Raw genomic sequence first — 12587 nt, 5'->3', positions numbered from 1 at the left:
GGGAGTTAAGCTGTAGGCAGTTGTTCAGAATAAAGGAACCTGCAGGAAGGCAGCAATTTTTAAATCTTATTTAAAAAGAAAAACCTTAGAAGCAGCTTGAACCTGACTTTGAGCTGGTTTAACTCTGTATTTTATAAATACCTTAATGCAGCTTCACTTTTGGCATTGAGCCTTTTCCTTTTGGTCTGCAACCTTGCCCTTCGCCTTACTAACGTGAGTTTATACCGCAAACCCCGAGATTTGGCATATGCTGGTGTGAAACAGGCACTTGACATTACACGACACTCCTTAGAGCACCTCCTGCCTCGGCAGGACCCAGAGGCGCACGCGCCCCGGCTCGGCATCCTTTGCAAGCGGGCATGCAGCATTTCGTACCGACTTCTGCTGAGTACGCACTGATGGTGATGGTTGCTGCGAAGCAGTTGGTGGCTTATTCTTGGGCTGTCTGTTTCTACGTGTAACCCATTTACTGCCATCGTTGTCACCTCGGATTGCGGCAAATTGCAGCCTTGGGTATGGTAGTGCAGGTGCAGGCTGGCTTTTTTAGTCGTCGTTCAGTGCTGTTCCCCGCTGTCACCTCCAACCCCATGATTGTCATCAACGCTCTGGTTTCTTTCCTTTTGGTGCTCTGAGGAGCTGATGAGTCTTAATTTGCTATCACTACTGCTGTTTTCTTCCTTTTCTCCCTCTCCTTAAGCTCCCAGGAGCAGCTGGGTAGGTGCAGTTCTCCCTGACATGGACTCTAGGTTGCAGAAAGCTAGGGGGGGCAGCGCCTATGTCTGACCTCCTGTCACTAGTTAGCTGGGTGCACGCATGCTGATTTCTGCTCCAGCTCCAGGCTCTGTGCTCCCCGCTCCCCGCTCTGACCTGTGCTCCAGCCCCTAGGAAGAGGCACGTCTTCTGTCCCGCCCTGACGCCTGCCAGCTTCCGTGGCACCTTTCGGTAGCGCCGTAGTGGGAGATCCTCCTGGAGCAGAAGGGAGAGAGGAAACCTTGTGGCGGACCTTGGCCAGACAGACCCAAGCTAGAGCTCTCCTTGCCTTTGGTAACTCCTGCTGAAAGTGTTCCAGTGCTGCCTGGTGGAGAGCTATCCCTGTAACGCACCAGTAGCTACAAGGTTCAAGGTAGAACTTGCCCTGCTGTCAGAGGTACCGAGCTTTACTTCATCAGTGATGTTCCCATGCTTCTGACGGTCGTTTTCTTTCTAACACGTAGCTGCTGTAGCTAACTGAGGCAAATTGTTAAAACCAGTGAGATGTTTTTAATGGTGGCTGTACGCGTGGCTTTAGGATTTTCTTCCATCACAGCTCGAGGGGCAGAAAGCGATGGTCACAGCAGCGTAGTACCAGCAGGGCATGTGGCCTTTGACTAACCCTAGTCCTAGAGCTGCCCCAGTAAAGAATCAGGGCTTTCCTTTTTGCTAATAACCTGACAGTGCTAAGAGGAAGAAAGCAGGAAGATTTTGTTGCGAGTCCAGGTTCTCGAGGGGCTCTGATGCATCTAGTGTCTTCATTTGTCTGGTGCTATGCTAACAGCAAGCAGTGGAAACCATTCGTGGGATCTCTTTTCCATTCTCATCCTCATTTGCTGTCATTTTCCAAAAAAAAAAACCCACAAGTGCCTGTGGAAAGTGGTATGTGTTGTCCATGTTTCCAGTCTTTGAAATACCTGTTGGGAGGCTTCTTCAGTCGGCTCTGGCAGGAGCAGGCTGAATCTGTTCCCAGTAACAGGGCAGGAAACCTGCCTCGCTCGGAGGTGGCAAGTTGCTCTCCAAATTACCTGCAGAGTGCGGCTCTGCCCCCGCAGGTCTGGCTTCGGATGCCTGCTGAGATACAGCACGAATGATGGCTACTGATGGACAGTGCTGTGAGCAGCCTGGTAGCCCTTCCAGTATGGCATGTCCTTGTGCTGGGGCTCCCAAGCTTTGCTCCGGTGTTTTTGGCAGCATCAGCAAGTCTTTGCTGCACACAGGTGGCATTTGGCTGCCCTGACGAGGAACGAGTACAGGTACCAGGGTTGTTTGGGAACCTCGTGATACAGCCCACATCCTTCAGCACGGAAGGGGCAGCAATATTTCTAGGTGTTATCCGAAGAGGTGTTGTCTGCCCAACGGTAAGAGCGTTTTAGACTTCCAGGGGATGCTTCTGTGTAGGAGCGTCAGCACCTCTTGTCAATGAGGGGACTTGCCACAGGAGAGCAGCATTGCAAAGCGTCCACTGCTCTCCTAGGAGCCCTGCAGAGCCGCCAGAGCTTCCCTCGTAGAGCTCCAGTGCCTCTGCCTGCAACGCTGCCGCACGTCCTCGTCCCTCCCCGTCGGCCTCCTGGAGCGAGGAGCTGGGAGAGGCCACGATGACGAGCCAAATGCTCTGCGGGGCGTCGTGTGGCCAAGGGAGCTTTATGCAGCTTGGCATGAAGATGGCCTCCGTGTCTGTTACGGGGAGTATTTGGGCTCCTGGTTTTGTTCCCTTGTGTTGATTCCTCTCCTTTCTTCTCCCCTCAACCTCATGTCCTGAGCCAGCTGTAAATAGCTGTGAGCATGGTAGCTAAGGGTTGTTAGGAAAATGTGGGCCCTGCTTTATCACCTGCCGTTTGTGTGAAGCTGCTGATAAAGCAGGAGAGGTGGGAGCCCTGCCCTGGTGCTGAACAGGGGTGTGCTCAGACACAGAGGAGGCCAAAAAGAGGCCAAAAGAGGAGACCAAAAGAGTCCGGACCTGTGGGCTTGCCCTGAAGCTGAGGGCAAGCAGAAGCTGCTCCCACGTGTCTCTGTGCTGAGCGTTGGCCGAAGTCAGCGGTGGTCTGTTTGCAGAGGGTTCCCAGCCCTCTAACGAGGGTGATAATTGAACCGTCCTCCTGCCAAACCCTCCTGGGTTTGATTGGCATCCCGATGCTGATTCGTTCTCGTATTGGCTTTCACAGGGGAACTCACAAAATGCTTTTTGAGTGAGTTTGACCTTGAGCTCGCTGCCTTGACCTGCTTTTCACTTCCTACAGATGGAGATGCTTGTTCTCCTGGGCATGTCATGGATGTTTTCCAGGGTAACACAGAGCCTTCTGAAAGGCAGGTTTGGGTGCTGCTTGCATTATTCCTCACCCTAGTGCATTGTTCCCCGGCCCGAGAAGTCTGCTGTCCCCCTCCCCAGTGACACGCTGCCGTTTCTTCTGCAGAAATCGAGGAGGTGGAAAAGCAAACGAGAGGGGACAGATGCCAACAACCGACCCATCAAAGCTGCCGGAAAAGTTATTATACAAGATATTTCCTGCTTGCTGCCCGTGCACAAGTTGCTGGGAGAGCTCTACATGTGAGTATCAGCTTAGGATCCTTTCCCAAAGGAAAGCAGCTGTCTTTGGCATTGCTGTGCTTTAATCCTTCGAATGTTTGAATGTTTCCGTACCTTCTTCCTTTACTCTTGCCTTGCTGCTTTCTTATGGTGTCCCTCTCCCCCTGTGAGAGGGGACTCGTCTCCTAGAAATCTGAAAAGCGTGGTGGAAGGAATTTGTGGTGGCGTATTGTATGCAGAGGTTGAACTGGTGCTCCAGCATCATCTCTGCAACTGTTAGAGGTTCAGCTTTTTGTAAGCTAGAAAGATAAGGTATTGATACAAATCATCTCTCAAATCTTAAAGATTATCTCTTAAATCTTAAAGAACTCCACAGTTCAGTGCACAGCTTAAAAAAAAATCCCAATAAATGCATATTCTCATACTCTAAAACTGCTCTTGGCTCATAAGGATTTTTAATTTCAGAAGTATTTGGAATGCCTCATTGCCTCGGAGACCTGATTATACATGCATGCCAGTGTCTGTGCAGCAAGTTCTCCTACCTTAATGAAAAGGATGGAGAAGTTCTGGGTTTTGTTTGTGTGTTTATAAACAAGGAGCGTCTTCTTCCCAAAACGTCTAACTCAGATAGCTGTAAAATCTCTTTTTGTGAGTTTTTTGCTTCCTTAGCTTTGGTAAGACTCTCTGACCCTTCACAGTTTTCCCTCTGTAGGCATGCAGGGAAGAAGCAGGCTGCTCTTCTTAAAGGAGGCAACAGAGGAGGAAAAAAATCTTCTCTCTTTTCTGTATTATTAAAATGTTCTTATAAATGTTCTTTAAAAAGACCTCTTGGAACTTTCTTCTCTGGATATCTCATTTGTAAACAGCCTGAGTCTTTTCAATTTGCTGTAAGATCTTCAGCAGTAGAAATTTCAAGAGTCTGAGGAACCTTCCTGGTGATGAGCAGGAAACCTGTGTTTTCCCAGCCCACCTTGCCAGACACTGTCTCCGTGAGGGGTGCGTTATCTGGCTCAGGAACAGGTTGAGCACCAGCCTGCTGGTCCGCAGCGTGCAGCTGGGCCCCTGCAGTCGAGCAGAGCAGGCCAACAGGCTGGGTGGGAACAAGGCCACGTCTCTGCTGGCTTCTAGGGACAGGAATGACTCTTGGCTTGGTGGTATTCTGGCACAAGTTGGATCCAACATCCTCATGGAAGTGGTGTCTTAGGACCAGGCTAGTTTGGAGCTTGATGCAATAGCAGTGTGCTAGGGAAGGTGAATAGTGGGGTTGCCGGAAGGATGGCAGTGATCCCTGGAGAACAGCAGAGGGCAGGATGGGATCCTCATCATGCTTGCAGGTTCAGATCAGCAGGTTCTGGACTGCTCGCTGCTGCCAGAACCACATCACCCCTCATCACCCCACCTCTGTGGGTACCATGCTGACCAGAGAGCTGATCTATCTCCTTTTTTTTCAGCCTGAATGTGAATAATATCCAGGAGACCTGCCAGAAGAACGCTGCCTCAGCCTTGGCCGTTGGACGGAGGGATCTCGTACAGGTATTGTGTTGAATCAGACCTCTTTCTCAGCATGCCGTGCCACCCTCAAACTGCTTGTGCTGTCACCTTGATACCCAAACAGCCAGCTAGGCTCAGCACTTGTTCCAGGGAGTCTGAAATGCTCAGCAAACTGAGGCCTGTGGACCAGCTGCGGAGGTGCTCTCTACCTCCTTGCTCTTGGCATCGAGAGGTCCCTTCCCAGGGCTGCCAGCAGGGTGTTGCACACATTTCAGGGTGTTCCTGCAGGCAAAGCTGGGGATGCAGCCTGCTTTTGAGTCTGCACAGGAAGTAACTGTGCACAAAGCTGCCTGGCTGCTGTTAGTATTTTCATCGGTGGTTTTGCCTTACGTAATCATTCCCGTTGTAATTAGCTCAGCATTCATCCGCACTGGCAGTACGTGCTAACTGCAGCTCGCTTCTCCCCAAGAAGAGCCTGAGCCCAGAGACCCAGGCTTCAGCTAGTAATTGGAGAAAAATGGCCATTTTGGCTTGTCCCTTGCCGTGTGATCAGCCCACAGCAACAGGCAGAGCTTTTGACAGGAGCTGGCTGTGGCTGGCACTGCCAGTGGAGCCTGTGCACCTCTCCTGAGCTTTTGGCTCCCCCTAGCTCTGGGCAGGAAATGGCCAGAGCCCTACTTGATCTAAGCAGAAACCAGCTCAAGCTGTTGTCTTGCTGTCAGGTTTTTAGCTTCATGGTGGGCTCAGCTAGAGAGAAGGTAGGTCTAGTTACCCCTGTGCTTCATTTTGCTGTCTGGTTTGCCTGGAGGACCAGAGCTTGGGTGGAATAACTTCAGCAGGACTTTTCTGATACCTGTTTCTTGCTATGTTACGCCCTGTCCCGTGTAACTCCAGCCTGTCTTGCAGCTTGCCTTGTTCATGGCATTCGTGGAGACGTGAGCAGTGGAGTTACATATGAGACATGCTCTGTGGCAGTGTATGAAGTGGCGTCTTTCCAGTTTCCTTTCTGTGCTCTCTCGTACTCAGGCCTGTCCTTGTTTCAGTTTCTTTGCTCAATTTCTTTCTCTACAGTTCACAGTGAGCAGCTGTAGGATTATGGTCGCTGGCTGTTCTTCTGGGTACTTGGAGCACTTGCATTGTCCCCACAATTCTTCTGTGTCATCAGCTCTGGTTGTCTCCTCTCTGATTTGTTGTCTTTCCACCATCACACTCACTTTCCTTTCCTGTTTTTTTTTTTCATGCCCAACTAGGAACTTTATTTTTCCCTGGCATATCATGTTCTACTTGCTCCATTTTAAAAAGGCACAGCACAAAAACCAGTCCTAGATTTGATGCAGTCGTATGCCATCATTGGTATGGAGACTGAAAAGGTGGAACTGCTTCCAGAGTAAAGGGAGGCGAGTGAAGAAGAAACATGGCATGTGAAAAAGTTAAAGTGTTGGAGTAGAAATGGCAAACTGTCGTCCTGTCTGCACTGAGCAGTGCTGGGAGGAGAGGTGTTCAGTAACGCAGCTCATCAAAAGATGCATTTTATGCAAATAGTGATGCGCTGGTAAACTTTCTGCCACCACACATCTCTGAACCTAAGAACTGTATCAAATTTAAACCCTTTTGTGGTTTGTGAACGTAAAATGAACTAACAGGTCTGTTTAAATTCTCCTGTTAAACTGTGAGGAAGAATAGTCTGTGGTTTAACCCAGTCTTAAAGCAAGTGGGACAGAGAAAGCATCAGCTTTGTGTTACTCTTGATATAACTTGTCACACCAAGGCTGGAACTGCTCCCTCTTGGTTTGAAAACACAATAAATAAAAAAATTCCATTATTATTTATCTTTGAGTGAATCTGTGCACACCTATACCCTCGGAGTCTGGCTGTTTCTAATTGTAGCTTTGATGCTTTTCCTTCCTGTCTGCCAGGTTTGGTCACTGGCCATGGTAGCCACTGATCTCTGTCTTGGACCGAAGTCTGACCCAGATTTGGAGATACCTTGGGCACAACATCCATTTGGACGTCAATTACTGGAGTCCCTGTAGGTCTCTGAACGCTGGGGAGGGACTGGGAATGGTTGCTGAAGCAGAGGGAGCCCTTCATGACTATGTATGTTGTATGGCATCATTTCAGCCTTGGAGTAGTGCCACACCTTGTCTTTTTTCCCTCTCTCAAGCCTGAGGTGCATCAGGACGGGAAGTGTGTTTATGCAAGTATGTTTATGACATGCAGGAGGCAGCATTTGGCCTCCCATCAGGCATCCGGGTGTCCCTTGGCTAGCGTTGAGCAATAGCCCAGGTGCAGCTGGAGCTCTGCTTTCCAGCGTGCCCGCGGTGCCTGACTTAGAAGTAGAGATTTGGGGTTTCTGCTCCCCACCTCCTAAATGATTGCGTTGGCTCAGCTGCTTGGTTCACCTTCAAATTCACTGCTGCCATAATAGCATTACTGGGAAATCATTCCCCTGGTCTCAAAGCCAAGTGCTAGCCACAAAATTCTTCCTGCCAGTGAATCTGTGCAGGAGGGAGAATTACTAGTAATTAACTGTCTGCTGATCTGTCCCACTGGGAGACGCAGGATTTGTGTGCTGTGCTTTGCATACTGCGGCTTGACCTAGCTCCCTCCTGCTGGGCAGCAGCAGTGGAGGGGAGCACGGGTAGTTCTTTGCTCTCAGTCTTCAGAGCAATCCAGAAATTTCACAGCGATCCAGAAGACCTGCAGTGGGATTTTCGCCTCGGGGTCTGAATGCAGGATGCTTGTGGGTAGAGGGTCTCATCAGAAAGGTGGTGTGGCTCGGGGTGAGTTTAGTGGCTCGGGCTTGAATAGCCACGAGTCCTGTGGACCTTGTTCTTAATGCTGCTGGGGTAATCAGGCCACGAGTACTGCTGGATTGCCAGAGTTCCCATCTTTCTCCCACCTCTTAGGCCGTGTGTATTTTCAGGAGGAGGACTGTGCTCCTGAAAGGTGTGACAGAAGAGACAGCCCAGTCCTGGAGAGCACACGTGCCTCCTGTGGGCACCGATGTGCCCAAATCAATTCATGCAGCAGGCTTGAAATTCATTGCCTTGGAGTCTCAATGCTTTTGCCGCTGACCTCTGCCCAGTCTCATGCTCTGTCTTTCTCATTTCCCAGGCTGGCTCATTACTCGCAGCTCCACGACGTGCAGACCCTGGCCATGCTGTGCAGCGTGTTTGAAGCCCAGTCCCGGCTCCAGGGCTGCCCAAACTCCTCCGGCCCCTTTCCTCAGCGTGCCTCCAACCTGGCCTCCCACAGCCGATACGTATGACAGCCGTTTCTTTCCCCTTTGTCTCAGATGTCTTTGAACATCTCTCACGTAGATGACATGATTTCCTCTCCTTTCCCCCTTAACAGCCCAGCTTTACTTCCTCTGGCTCCTGTTCCAGCATGTCAGATCCTGGACTTGGCACCGGAGGCTGGAGCATAGGTACCAAGACCTGGGGAGTAGAGAGAGGAATCTGCCTCCCTTCTGGCCGAGGTCTTAGACAGCTCCTGTGTGGGGGAAGGAAGGGAGTTAGCACTGGCTGTGACTGCAGATGTGCTCTGCCAGGGCAGCTTTCTGTGCCGTGGCCCACAGGGTGTGCACTGCAGCTCTTTGGCTGGAAGTGAGCACGGCTTGTGGTAATCATTTTGGTAGTCCCACAGTCTTGCTCCTTCTCACTCTGGGCTTTGGAGAAACTGCCACAGCCCCTCTAGACATGCTGAACTGGAGAAAAAAAAAAAAAAAGAAGCCTGGCTCTTTGCAACCTCCCTTCAGGTATTTCTGGACATTGGTGAGACCTTCCCTGAGCTCCCTCTTCTCCAGGATCAGCAGCTCTCTCTGCCTTTCCTCATAGGAAGGCTTCCTCTTAGCCTTTCCTCCAGTCCCTTAATCACCTCTGTGACCCTTCTCTGGACTCTCTCCAGTAAGTCCATGTCTCTTTTGTACTAGGGAGCCCGGAACTGGACCCAGCACTCCAGTGCTGAGCAGAGGGGCAGGATCACCTCCCTTGACCTGCTGGCAATACTCTGGCTAATGCAGCCCAGGACACCAACGCCCTTCTTTGTGGCGAGGACACATTGCTGGCTGACATTCAGCTTGGCGTCCACCAGGACCCCCAGGTCCTTTTCTTCTTGTCTGCTTTCCAGCACGTCCTGGTGTCTGAGGCTGTTCCTCCCCAGGTGCAGGGCTTTGCATTTCCCTGTTGAGCTTCACGAGGTTCCCCTTGGCCCATTTGTCCGGCCTGTTGCTGTCTCTCCGGCTGGCAGCACAGCCCTCTGGCATATCAGCCACTCCTCCCAGTTTCGTGTCATTAGTAAACTCTCTGCCACATCATCCAGACCATTAATGAAGACGTTGAACAGGACCAGACCCAGTGTTGACCCCTGGGGCGCAGCACTAGTTACTGGCCTCCAACTAGACTTTGTTCCCCTGATCACCACCCTGTGGGCCCAGCTGTTCAGCCAGTTCTTAAACCACCTCTCTGCTCAGCCAGCCCTTGCTCCAACAGCTTCTATGAGGATCTTATGGAAGACAGGGTCAAAATCCTTTCTGGAGTGAAGGTAGACAACACCTATCCACCTGCTCTCCCCTCGTCTACCAACCCAGTTATTTTCTTGTAGAAGGCTATCAGGCTGGTCAAAAATGACTTCCCCGTGGTGAATCCGTGCTGACTGCTTCCGATGCTTTTCTTGTCCTTTGTGTGCCTGGAAATGGTTTCCAGGATTAGCTTCCTCACCTTCCCCAGGACCGAGGTGAGGCTGACCAGCCTGTAGTTCCCCTGATCCTCCTCCTCCGTTTTTTTTCAAGATAGGAGTGACGTTTGGTTTCGTCCAGTCTCCTGGCACCTGTCCAAGGTGCCCCAGTCATTCACTGATCACCAAGAGTGGCCTTGCAGTGTCATCAGCCAGCTAATGCCACAGGATTCGGGGTGACAGTCATCCCTGTGCTTTCTTCTGTCCCTGGAAAAGCAGCAGTGGTGGGGAAGGCTGGCTTCTGGGTAGCCCTAATGACATTTCCTGCTGATCTGTGAGGCTGTCAAAAACAAGTCATTCTCCAGGGTCACGGGGTTGAAGCTGGGAGATACGTGGCCTGGGGCAGCATCAGCCCTGTTAGCAGCAGAGCTGTACCCTTCCAGAGCCTTATCAAGGCATCTTTGACATGGGAAACAGTGGAGGATGGGGGTTAACTTAACGGGGCGGTGATGGTGTCTTGTAGCAGCTATTAGCAGTCGTCTCCCTGCCTCCAGGGCAGGACCTTGCTACAGAGGCCCCTTTACGTAACAGCAGCCCTGTGATGGGGATCTTCCCTCCCGGGAAAGAGGAGCCCAGGCCTCCTGGGGCGAACGTTCCCATGCGCTCTCCAAGGGGTTGCCCCAATACTTCTTGTCTGAAGAGGAAGGCAGAAGGGATTCCTCCGTATGAGGTTTTTGCGGGGTGTGCTCACAGTCCTCTGGTGTCTGCAGCCAACAAGGATGCGGAGCAGGCATCCACGCCCTGGTGCGAGTCCTCGCCGGATGACTTCCGCTACGGCAACCTGACGTACCCCGATCCTCGGGAGCGTGAGAAGGACCAGCATGAGAAAAACAAAAGGTAGGTGGTGGCGTGCCTCGGGGCACTCGGGTGTAGGGCTCTGTGCCCGAGCCGGCTGGAGCTGTGAAAACAGGAGGGGAGCAGCAAGCCCGCTCCTAGACCTCTTTACTCAAGTAGTAACGTGGAGAAAAGCATTGTAGTGCAGACCAGTCTGCTGGGATTGCAGGTATGCACCTATAAACGGCTGTGGTGGGGGCCCCAGAGGGTAGTCTCCCCATTCAGCACGCCCTTGAGGGCAGAACGAGCGGGGGGCAGCCCCGTGGGTGTTCACCGGTGTTTCAGCAACACGTGGCAAGCAGTCTGCTGCTCTCCCGGCGATGTGAGCGGGTTGCGTAGCCACCGCTGGGAAGAGGATTGCAACCAGAGTCGCTGAGAGCGCACCGTGCGGGTGACAGTACCGTTTGTCCCTCTAGGCTCCTGGATCCTGCCAACACTCAGCAGTTTGATGACTTCAAGAAGTGCTACGGAGAAATCCTGTATCGCTGGGGCCTGCGGGAGAAGCGGGCCGAGGTCCTGAAGTTTGTCTCCTGTCCCCCTGACCCCCACAAAGGAATTGGTGAGTGCCTGCTGTGGCTTGTGTTGTCCAGGCAGGGTCACGGCTCTGCCTTGGGGCTCGGGAGGGTGCAGGCAGCGTGATGAAAGTACCCATTGCCCTGCCCGGAGGTGAGCTCTGCCAGCAAACAGCGTTAGCTCAGGGTGGCAGTGAGGTTCGCAGGTGCTGGTGCAGTGACCGTAGGCTGTCACATCTCCAGCAAAGCTGAAAATTCCTCCTAGACCTCTGGGAGAAGAGGCACTGGGAGGAGAGACGTGGTGAGAGGTGCCACAGGAGCGGTGCCTGCTTGCTTGGCTCTGGTTGCAGCCTCTCCTCGTCACGTGGGATGGCTCCCGGGCAGTAACTGCAGTGAAAATGGGTGAGTTCGGGCACTGCGGCTGCTCCTCCGTGGCTGGCAGTCAAAACATCAATACTGCTGACATCAAGCGTGCCCTGTGCTCCCCACGATAAGAAACAAAGGCTGTTCCTGCTTGTTCATGGTTACACTTCAGAGAGCTGTGAGGCAGATGAGAGCAGCGGGAAACCTTCCTCTCCGCAGCGTGTCCCAAGCTGGAAATCTGACACGTTCTCACCCGACAGCCATTTAGCCATCGGGTGGGCCAGCCTGTGCCCCAGTGTGCCGACTGTCCTCCTCACCGGTGGCTGGTGTCTTGGCTCCTCTTCGGAGACCAAACCGAGATCCATGAGACACAAACTGTCCTCCCACCCCGAGGAGGATCCCTCCGGGACTGACTTGAGGCAGATCTCTTGGGCGGTGGGCTCAGGGCGCTCGTCTGTCTTTGCGGGACTTCTTTGCCCCCATTGCCACCAGCACTAACTGTCTTACTCTCATTTTCTTTGCTTCCTCCAGAGTTTGGCGTGTACTGCAGCCACTGCCGCAGCGAGGTGCGGGGCACCCAGTGCGCCATCTGCAAGGGCTTCACTTTCCAGTGCGCCATCTGCCACGTGGCTGTGCGCGGCTCCTCCAACTTCTGCCTGACCTGCGGCCACGGCGGCCACACCAGCCATATGATGGAGTGGTTTCGCACCCAGGAGGTGTGTCCCACGGGCTGCGGCTGCCACTGCCTGCTCGAGAGCACTTTCTGAGCCAGGTGGGAGAGCAGGGCACACCATGAACTGGATTTGATATTTAATTCCCAAGCCATGTTGCATCAGCTCTGCCCCGTGGTGTCTGGAGATGCTGCAGGGATGGCACAGGACCTCCTGGCGGTGCGCTGCAGGGACGTTTCCAAGTGCTTCCACTATTCCTGCGCTTCCCGGGCCGCTTTCAGACCGATGTGACCAAACTCCCGGTGTCCGTTGCTGGCGATGGATGCCAGACCACAGAAATCAACTGCTCCTGCAGGAGGGTGCGTGAGCAGGGGCGAGTCTCTGCTGGGCTGAGGAAGAATTAACAGGCTCCTTTGGAAAGCACTCAACGGGCAGAGCCAAATTCGTTCCGGCTAGGTGGTGCCTTGCCAAGGGCCCCAAAGTGATCAAGAGAGTCTTCTTCACACACTTATTACAGAAATAATTTGATTACAGAAATAATTTGCAAGCAGCAGTGAGCTCGCCAGGCTAACTGCACGCTGTGCTTGAAGAGTGACTGTGCTCAGAGCTCTCGGAGCAACAGGGTCCTTATTTTGAACGGCTGTTTACACGATTTAGGTTACCCCATAAAGCAACAGAGTGACACTGTGCTTTTCAAAATGA

General features: G+C 52.5%; 1 protein-coding gene across 9 annotated transcripts in view; it reads left to right on the top strand.

Moving 5' to 3' along the window:
• Window positions 1-12587, top strand: part of WDR59 (WD repeat domain 59) — a 48387-nt gene extending 35800 nt beyond the window's left edge. For 7 of the 9 annotated variants that reach the window (XM_067004730.1, XM_067004728.1, XM_067004727.1 and 4 more), the window contains 8 exons: window positions 3165-3298; window positions 4729-4810; window positions 6685-6797; window positions 7886-8033; window positions 8126-8198; window positions 10000-10342; window positions 10756-10898; window positions 11746-12587. In XM_067004730.1, the coding sequence (XP_066860831.1) occupies window positions 3165-3298; window positions 4729-4810; window positions 6685-6797; window positions 7886-8033; window positions 8126-8198; window positions 10000-10342; window positions 10756-10898; window positions 11746-11981 (1272 nt within the window). In that variant the 3' untranslated portion in view covers window positions 11982-12587. The remainder of the gene's footprint in view (window positions 1-3164; window positions 3299-4728; window positions 4811-6684; window positions 6798-7885; window positions 8034-8125; window positions 8199-9999; window positions 10343-10755; window positions 10899-11745) is intronic. The other 2 variants (XM_067004732.1, XM_067004731.1) reach the window with 1 other exon arrangement.

The sequence above is a fragment of the Anser cygnoides genome, chromosome 12 (assembly GCF_040182565.1).
Source record: "Anser cygnoides isolate HZ-2024a breed goose chromosome 12, Taihu_goose_T2T_genome, whole genome shotgun sequence".
Taxonomy (NCBI): Eukaryota; Metazoa; Chordata; class Aves; order Anseriformes; family Anatidae; genus Anser; species Anser cygnoides.
The sequence above is the reverse complement of the archived record's forward strand: the minus strand, read 5'-3'. Positions and strand labels throughout refer to the sequence as shown.